The sequence below is a fragment of the Salvelinus fontinalis genome, chromosome 17, assembly GCF_029448725.1.
Source record: "Salvelinus fontinalis isolate EN_2023a chromosome 17, ASM2944872v1, whole genome shotgun sequence".
NCBI lineage: Eukaryota > Metazoa > Chordata > Actinopteri > Salmoniformes > Salmonidae > Salvelinus > Salvelinus fontinalis.
The window spans coordinates 173,827-184,322 of NC_074681.1; the positions used below are offsets into that span (position 1 = coordinate 173,827).

General features: G+C 48.1%; 1 protein-coding gene across 1 annotated transcript; it reads left to right on the forward strand.

Annotated features, from left to right (window-relative positions):
- Window positions 1–6,395: 6,395 nt before the first annotated feature.
- LOC129814511 (uncharacterized PE-PGRS family protein PE_PGRS46-like) lies at window positions 6,396–6,788 on the forward strand. Its single transcript, XM_055867699.1, has one exon. It carries the CDS (start codon window positions 6,396–6,398, stop codon window positions 6,786–6,788), a length of 393 nt encoding a protein of 130 aa, XP_055723674.1.
- Window positions 6,789–10,496: the final 3,708 nt, after the last annotated feature.

Here is a 10,496-nt window from a genome sequence, read left to right on the forward strand (position 1 = left end):
ATTTGATGGACTTCATTTGATGGTCAGAGAACATTGTTGTGTGATGTGTCTGAGGATTGAGTGTTGGGTTTTCATTTATAACAGAAGGGCTATACAGTACATCAACTGAACTGAAATCCTCTTTTAGTGTAGAGCCAAATAAAGTCATGTTTAATTGACATCTGTTGCGTTTTGCTTAGAGCGGTGTATTCTTATGCTGTTGCCTGTACAGTATTAGTGTTTGGTCCTCAGCCTCAGTGTATTCTTATGCTGTTGCCTGTACAGTATTAGTGTGTGGTCCTCAGCCTCAGTGTATTCTGTTTAATCCCCTAAAAAGTTGACTTCTGTTTTGCTGAAGCAGTGCATTATTGTTGTATTGCTTGAACAGTTTTTCCTGTTGTGATTTGTGTGGTCCTCAGTTTGCTCTGCCCCTTGCGGTTGAGTGCCGAGGTCATCACTGGCCACCTTGAGCCGATGACCTCATCAAGGTGCGACACAAAGGAACAGGATTGACAGGATTCTCATGACTTCCTCTCTATTGTGCCCGAGGGGGAAATTAATGATAGAAACAGGACCAACAGCAGAGATAACAGCTGTGTCCTCCATTGTGTCTCGCTTCAGGAGAGCTGGAATTTTTTTCCCCCAGCGGGAGAGACTGGTCTCCGTCTGACCAGTTCAGTCTGGTACAGAACCTCAGTGGCTATTTCCAAACCCATTGCCTGTTGGAATTAGATTTACCTGCCTCATTAAGGGCCTGAATGGACTCTGGCTCTACAGAGAGAGAGAAAAGAGATTCCTTCTACGTCCCTAATGAAAACCCTTTTCCTTACATAGTGTACTACTTTTCACCAGAGGCCTATGGGTCCTAATCAAAAGTAGTGCACTGAATAGTGAATAGGCTGTCATTTGAGATTCATTCTCTGTGTTGAAATTGCCTGGCGTGGACAGGGAGGTTTCAGAAGGAATGCAGGGTGGATGCGAGAGGGAGGGAGGTTTACCGGGCCCACCATTAACCCTCACTGAAGAGAAATGTCCTCATTACATGGGAACAGGACGAGAGGCAGAGAGGGGGAATACCTAGTCAGTTGTACAACAGAACGCATTCAACTGAAATGTGTCTTCCGCATTTAACCCATCCCCTCTGAATCAGAGAGGTGCAGGGGCCCAGGGGGGAACAGTGGAGTTAACTGCCTTGCTCAGGGGCAGAACAACAGATTTTGTTTTACCTTGTCAGCTCAGGGATTCGATCCAGCAATCTTTCGGTTACTGGCCCAATGCTCCAACCCGCCAGGCTACCTGCCTCCCCTAAAGGAACATAGAGAGGGGGAGAAGAGGAATGGGAGAGAGGTGGGGAGGAAGATAGTGGGAGAGGGGGAGAGGAGAATAGGCGGAGGGCAGAGGGGGAGAATGGGAAAAAGGGGGAGATCATTACAAGGGAACAGGTCTGGGGGAGCGAAAACAGCAATATGGACAGGAAGTTTAAATGGAAAGGGACATGGTGATATGTCTGCTATTGTACAGTAAACCCAACATCCCTGCACCCATCTCCCATCAGTATTATAGACCCAACAGCCCTGGACCCATCTCCCATCAGTATTATAGACCCAACAGCCCTGGACCCATCTCCCATCAGTATTATAGACCCAACAGCCCTGGACCCCATCTCCCATCAGTAATATAGATCCTATGGCCAGCCATGAACCCCATCTCCCATCAGTATTATAGACCCAACAGCCCTGGACCCCATCTCCCATCAGTATTATAGATCCAACAGCCCTGAACCCCATCTGCCATCAGTATTATAGACCCAACAGCCCTGGCCCCATCTCCCATCAGTAATATAGACCCAACAGCCCTGGCCCCATCTCCCATCAGTAATATAGACCCAACAGCCCTGGACCCCATCTCCCATCAGTATTATAGATCCAACAGCCCTGGACCCATCTCCCATCAGTAATATAGATCCAACAGCCCTGGACCCATCTCCCATCAGTATTATAGACCCAACAGCCCTGGACCCCATCTCCCATCAGTATTATAGATCCTATGGCCCTGGACCCATCTCCCATCAGTATTATAGATCCAACAGCCCTGGACCCATCTCCCATCAGTATTATAGACCCAACAGCCCTGGACCCATCTCCCATCAGTATTATAGACCCAACAGCCCTGGACCCCATCTCCCATCAGTATTATAGACCCAACAGCCCTGGACCCCATCTCCCATCAGTATTATAGACCCAACAGCCCTGGACCCATCTCCCATCAGTATTATAGACCCAACAGCCCTGGACCCATCTCCCATCAGTATTATAGACCCAACAGCCCTGAACCCATCTCCCATCAGTATTATAGACCCAACAGCCCTGGACCCCATCTCCCATCAGTATTATAGACCCAACAGCCCTGGACCCATCTCCCATCAGTATTATAGACCCAACAGCCCTGGACCCCATCTCCCATCAGTATTATAGATCCTATGGCCCTGGACCCCATCTCCCATCAGTATTATAGACCCAACAGCCCTGGACCCCATCTCCCATCAGTATTATAGATCCTATGGCCCTGGACCCCATCTCCCATCAGTATTATAGACCCAACAGCCCTGGACCCATCTCACATCAGTATTATAGACCCAACAGCCCTGGACCCATCTCACATCCGTATTATAGATCCTATGGCCACTCCCATCAGTATTATAGATCATATGGCCACTCCCATCTGCATTATAGATCCTATGGCCACTCCCAACTGCATTATCGATCCTATGGCCAGCCCTGGACCTCATCTCCCATCAGTATTATAGATCCTATGGCCACTCCCATCTGTATTATAGATCCTATGGCCACTCCCATCTGTATTATAGATCCTATGGCCACTCCCATCTGTATTATAGATCCTATGGCCACTCCCATCTGTATTATAGATCCTATGGCCACTCCCATCTGTATTATAGATCCTATGGCCACTCCCATCTGTATTATAGATCCTATGGCCACTCCCATCTGTATTATAGATCCTATGGCCACTCCCATCTGTATTATAGATCCTATGGCCACTCCCATCTGTATTATAGATCCTGTGGCCACTCCCATCTGTATTATAGATCCTATGGCCACTCCCATCTGTATTATAGATCCTATGGCCACTCCCATCTGTATTATAGATCCTGTGGCCACTCCCATCAGTATTATAGATCAAATGTAGAGACAGAGGTGGAGACAGAGGTGGAGACAGAGGTGGAGACAGAGGTGGAGACAGAGGTGGAGACAGAGGTGGAGACAGAGGTAGAGACAGAGGTAGAGACAGAGGTAGAGACAGAGGTAGAGACAGAGGTAGAGACAGAGACACAGAGGTACAGAGGTACAGAGGTACAGAGGTACAGAGGTACAGACACAGACACGGACACAGAGACACAGAGGCACAGAGAGGTAGAGGTAGAGGTAGAGGTAGACGTAGAGGTAGAGGTACAGACAGAGACAGAGGTAGAGGTACAGACAGAGACAGAGGTAGAGGTACAGACAGAGACAGAGGTAGAGGTACAGACAGAGACAGAGGTAGAGGTACAGACAGAGACAGAGGTAGAGGTACAGACAGAGACAGAGGTAGAGGTAGAGACATAGACAGAGGTAGAGGTACAGACAGAGACAGAGGTAGAGGTACAGACAGAGACAGAGGTAGAGAGATAGGTGGAGACATAGACAGAGGTAGAGGTAGAGACAGAGACAGAGGTAGAGGTAGAGACATAGACAGAGGTAGAGGTAGAGACATAGACAGAGGTAGAGGTAGAGACATAGACAGAGGTAGAGGTAGAGACATAGACAGAGACAGAGGTAGAGACAGAGGTAGAGAGAGAGGTGGAGACATAGACAGAGGTAGAGGTAGAGAGAGAGGTGGAGACATAGACAGAGACATAGACAGAGACAGAGACAGAGACAGAGACAGAGAGGCAGAGAGGCAGAGAGGCAGAGAGGCAGAGAGGCAGAGAGGCAGAGAGGCAGAGAGGCAGAGAGGCAGAGACAGAGAGACAGAGACAGAGACAGAGGCAGAGACAGAGACAGAGACAGAGGCAGAGACAGAGAGGCAGAGACAGAGAGACAGAGACAGAGGCAGAGACAGAGAGGCAGAGACAGAGACAGAGGCAGAGACAGAGAGACAGAGACAGAGAGACAGAGACAGAGACAGAGAGACAGAGACAGAGAGACAGAGAGACAGAGACAGAGAGACAGAGACAGAGAGACAGAGACAGAGAGACAGAGACAGAGAGACAGAGACAGAGAGACAGAGACAGAGAGACAGAGACAGAGAGACAGAGACAGAGAGGTAGAGACAGAGAGGTAGAGACAGAGAGGTAGAGACAGAGAGGTAGAGACAGAGAGGTAGAGACAGAGAGGTAGAGACAGAGAGGTAGAGACAGAGAGGTAGAGACAGAGAGGTAGAGACAGAGAGGTAGAGACAGAGAGGTAGAGACAGAGAGGTAGAGACAGAGAGGTAGAGACAGAGAGGTAGAGACAGAGAGGTAGAGACAGAGAGATAGAGACAGAGAGGCAGAGACAGAGGCCTGGTTAGCTGCGGTTGGTCTGTCTGCTGTTTTCAAGCCAGCCGAGTGTCAATCTATTCACAACACTGTGCGGATGAATGAATGCTAGATGACATGTTGGCCGGCTTCCAGAGAGACGTAATCCATCAGGTAAATGAACAGACGATTCTATCATCTCCTTCTCCAGAGGTGGCAACCGTTCCTGAGGGAAGAGAAGGAATACGTACCAAATACAAACTTACGGTCAACAGTAGTGGACTATGTTGGGGAATCCGGTTCCGTTTTTGGATGCAGATGAGTTATCAGCTTAATCAAAATGTCAGCCGGAAACATAGTGACAACGTGTCAGAGAAACAAGTCAACATAATGACAACGTGTCAGAGAAACAAGTCAACATAGTGACAATGTGTCAGAGAAACAAGTCAACATAGTGACAACGTGTGAGAGAAACAAGTCAACATAGTGACAACGTGTCAGAGAAACAAGTCAACATAGTGACAACGTGTCAGAGAAACAAGTCAACATAGTGACAACGTGTCAGAGAAACAAGTCAACATAGTGACAACGTGTCAGAGAAACAAGTCAACATAGTGACAACGTGTCAGAGAAACAAGTCAACATAGTGACAACGTGTCAGAGAAACAAGTCAACATAGTGACAACGTGTGAGAGAAACAAGTCAACATAGTGACAACGTGTCAGAGAAACAAGTCAACATAGTGACAACGTGTGAGAGAAACAAGTCAACATAGTGACAACGTGTGAGAGAAACAAGTCAACATAGTGACAACGTGTCAGAGAAACAAGTCAACATAGTGACAACGTGTCAGAGAAACAAGTCAACATAGTGACAACGTGTCAGAGAAACAAGTCAACATAGTGACAACGTGTCAGAGAAACAAGTCAACATAGTGACAACGTGTCAGAGAAACAAGTCAACATAGTGACAACGTGTCAGAGAAACAAGTCAACATAGTGACAACGTGTGAGAGAAACAAGTCAACATAGTGACAACGTGTGAGAGAAACAAGTCAACATAGTGACAACGTGTCAGAGAAACAAGTCAACATAGTGACAACGTGTGAGAGAAACAAGTCAACATAGTGACAACGTGTCAGAGAAACAAGTCAACATAGTGACAACGTGTCAGAGAAACAAGTCAACATAGTGACAACGTGTGAGAGAAACAAGTCAACATAGTGACAACGTGTCAGAGAAACAAGTCAACATAGTGACAACGTGTCAGAGAAACAAGTCAACATAGTGACAACGTGTGAGAGAAACAAGTCAACATAGTGACAACGTGTCAGAGAAACAAGTCAACATAGTGACAACGTGTGAGAGAAACAAGTCAACATAGTGACAACGTGTCAGAGAAACAAGTCAACATAGTGACAACGTGTGAGAGAAACAAGTCAACATAGTGACAACGTGTCAGAGAAACAAGTCAACATAGTGACAACGTGTCAGAGAAACAAGTCAACATAGTGACAACGTGTGAGAGAAACAAGTCAACATAGTGACAACGTGTCAGAGAAACAAGTCAACATAGTGACAACGTGTGAGAGAAACAAGTCAGAAACAATCCTTCTCAACCATTGTTGTCTCCGCCTACTAACATCACACACAGACACACACACACACACACACACACACACACACACACACACACACACACACACACACACACACACACACACACACACACACACACACACACACACACACACACACACACAAACACACACACACACACACCACTAGCATGAAACCAGTTATTAAGGTTTGATCTAATAGAGGTTGACAGCATAGAGTAAAATAAACAGAAGCAATTCAAAATCACTTTACAGAGGACGGGTGGACGGGGGGACAGGTGGATGGGGACGGGGACGGGGGGACGCGGACGGGTGGACGGGGGGACAGGTGGACGGGGACGGGGGGGACGCGGACGGGTGGACGGGGGGACAGGTGGACGGGGACGGGGGGGACGCGGACGGGTGGACGGGGGGACAGGTGGACGGGGACGTGGACAGGTGGACGGGGACGGGTGGATGGGAGGACGGGGACGGGGGGACGGGGACGGGAGGACGGGGACGGGTGGATGGGAGGACGGGGACGGGGGGGACGGGGACGGGAGGACGGGGACGGGTGGATGGGAGGACGGGGACGGGGGGACGGGGGCGGGAGGACGGGGACGGGTGGATGGGAGGACGGGGACGGGGGGACGGGGACGGGGGGACGAGGGGTGCAACATCCGGTGTGATTTGTAAAAGCCTCAGTCACTGTTATCCTTTAACAAGCACTGAAATAAGTGGAGCTCAGTAGCTTCATTGCCTGTGACAACCAAAATGTCTGAAAGGTTCTGTTTGCCAATTACGAATGATCTTTTTTCAAGTGGCGTACCTGCATGGTAGTTCTTAATGTCATGTGAATGTTTTTGGGTATCAACACGTAGTGTTATGGGGCATATTCTCAAATACGTATTTTATCGTGAACAACAGTCTAGAGCAAGGCTCTCCAACCCTGTTCCTGGAGAGTTACCCGAAAATATTCACAGTTAAAAACATCGACGGGGAATATCCTTTTAGAAGTGGAAGACGACAGCGGTTATGAATCAGAAGAGAATCATTGTGTCAGGGAGGTTTTAAGCTGTAACACATGAGGTCACATCCTCCCAGTCAGTCACCGACACACACAACAAAGCAGACACACAGATATAATGACACTAACGATACCCAGAGGGAGGAAATGACAGTGGAAATCGGTTTAGAGCAATCTGGAGTCAGATAGATAGATGGGGGTAATCTCCTTCTGCTGGGGCCCTCTGGACGGGAAATGGCCACTGACACCTGAGACCCCCCCCCACACACACACACACACATAAACGCACATGCACACATACACACAAACGCAGGCACGTATACACAGGCAAGCGTGCACACATACAAACACGCAGACACACACACATGCTGCACGTCAACGCTCAACCAGGGATGGTGGGCTAGGGAAATACATCTCACTTTATACAAGACAGGATACAAATCTGGAGAGAGAGAGACAGAGGGGGGGGGGGGAGAATGGAGAGAGAGGGAGAGGGGAGAGAGAGAGAGAGAGGGATGGAGGGAGGGGAGAGAAAGGGGGAGAGAGAGAACGAGGGGAGAGAGAGGTAGAGGGAGAGGGGAATGGAGGGAGAGGAGAGGAAGGGGGAGAGAGAGAAAGAGGTTAGAGGAAGAGAGATAGAGAGGGAGAGGGGAGAGAGAGAAATAGGGGAGAGGAAGGGAGGGAGAGAGAGGGAGATACAGAGGTAGAGGCAGAGGTAGAGGCAGAGGTAGAGGTAGAGGCAGAGACAGAGGTAGAGACAGAGGTAGAGGTAGAGACAGAGGTAGAGACAGAGACAGAGGTAGAGGTAGAGGTAGAGGTAGAGACAGAGGTAGAGACAGAGGTAGAGACAGAGGTAGAGGCAGAGGTAGAGGTAGAGGCAGAGACAGAGGTAGAGACAGAGGTAGAGGTAGAGACAGAGGTAGAGACAGAGACAGAGGTAGAGGTAGAGGTAGAGGTAGAGACAGAGGTAGAGGTAGAGACAGAGGTAGAGACAGAGGTAGAGACAGAGGTAGAGACAGAGACAGAGACAGAGGTAGAGACAGAGACAGAGACAGAGACAGAGACAGAGACAGAGACAGAGACAGAGGTAGAGACAGAGACAGAGACAGAGACAGAGACAGAGACAGAGACAGAGACAGAGACAGAGACAGAGACAGAGACAGAGACAGAGACAGAGACAGAGACAGAGGTAGAGGTAGAGAGGCAGGGGAGAAGAATGGAGAGAGAGGGAGAGGGGAGAGAGAGAGAGAGGGATGGAGGGAGGGGAGAGAGAAAGAGACGGAGAGGAAGGGAGAGAGAGAGAGAGGGGAGAGGAAGGGGGAGAGAGAGGGATAGGAGAGAGAGAGAGAGCGAGAGGAGAGGAAGGGGGAGAGAGAGAGAGAGCGAGAATGAGGGGAGAGGAGGTGAGAGAGAGAGAAAGAGGAGAGAGGAAGGGAGAGAGAGAGAGGGAGAGATGGGAGAGCGAGAGCGAGAGCGAGAGAGAGAGAGAGAGAGAGAGAGAGAGAGAGAGAGAGAGAGAGAGAGAGAGAGAGGGGAAGGGAGAGAGAGAGACAGGGGGAGAGGAAGGGAGAGAGACCGGGGGAGAGGAAGGGAGAGAGACCGTCGGAGAGGAAGGGAGAGAGAGAGAGGGACGGGGTGAAGAGGTATAGGAAAAAGAAACCGAAAGGGAATGCAAGACTATTGATTCCTGTTCCAAATGGCACCTATTACCTTTATCGGTCAAACATAGTGCACTACGAAGGGTAGAGAGAGGGTCCCATATGGAACTCAACACTATGAAGGGTATTGGCTCCCATAACCAACTCAACACTATAAAGGGTATTGGCTCCCATAACCAACTCAACACTATAAAGGGTATTGGGTCTCATATGGAACTCAACACTATAAAGGGTATTGGGTCTCATATGGAACTCAACACTATAACGGGTATTGGGTCCCATATGGAACTCAACACTATAAAGGGTATTGGCTCCCATATGGAACTCAACACTATAAAGGGTATTGGGTCCCAGATGGAACTCAGCACTATAAAGGGTATTGGCTCCCATATGGAACTCAGCACTATAAAGGGTGTTGGGTCCCAGATGGAACTCAACACTGTAAAGGGTATTGGGTCTCATATGGAACTCAACATCTTAGGTACTTACAATACTTGTTAGTCTGTAGCCTGTCACATTCCAAAACCAGACATGAAACACAGCTGTTAGCTTGGCTGTGTCCCAAATGAAACCCCTTTTCCCTATTCCCTGCACTACTTCTGTATTCCCCAAGGTATTGCACTACATAGGGAATACAGTTTCATTTTGGATGCAGTCTGTTACGCACCAACACCTTTAACAACAGTTTGGTAATAGTATGAGGTGAAATTAATTCTAACAAATTAATTACAATGTCGTATCCACAGGGCTACATAAACCATTAACTTTGTAAAGACCTGTGAATTGATTAATGACAGCTGTCTTTCTCTTAAACAATGTACAAAAATATGTGCCCTAAATAGCAAGCTCTAAGCTTCTTTCTCCCAGAGACATGGGTCTTCCTAGGACTTCCCTGCATGAGGTTAAATAAATACCTTCCGCTGCCCTTAAAACCTTACAGTCAAAGCAGGATAACGTATGAAAGTACACCAGTGATGTCATCAATGCTTGCCACAATGACTGGGATGTCAGAGTACACCGATAGCAGCGGAGGCTGGTGACTTGAAAAATTGAGGAGGATGGAAGACCCACGGTATAGGATGTAGAATGCACAGAGACGACAAAGTGTATTTTAAAAAAAAATCGTCAAAGACTAATTATTTTACCCTAAAGCATTTTTATAAAGACATTTAAAGTACAATATTATGGGGATTGAGAATGAGAGGGCTACTTAGTGTTGGAAAGGGATCACAGCAGTGTTTGAATGAAGGTATGAGGCATGAGTTGAGGTGTTCAGAGGCTTGACAAGTGCAGGACAGGATTTTACTGCGAAGACAAAAAACAATAACACAAGATACTACACAGTTAGACAACAGAGCTAAGAACGAGGTAGTCCAAGCAAGGAGTAAAATCATTGATGTGTAATAATGTGATTGTGTTTGTGATTGACTCTACATACAGTAATGAGAGAAAATTGATTGGGGTGCTCACAGAGCTCGGAGAGCTGGCTTCAGTTCATGAGACCTGGCTTCAGTTCATGAGACCTGGCTTCAGTTCATGAGACCTGGCTTCAGTTCATGAGACCTGGCTTCAGTTCATGAGACCTGGCTTCAGTTCATGAGAGCTGGCTTCAGTTCATGAGACCTGGCTTCAGTTCATGAGACCTGGCTTCAGTTCATGTCAGGACAGAGTTGACGATGGTAGTGGAGTAGTCATCACCTCTTAATCAGGGAACAAGAG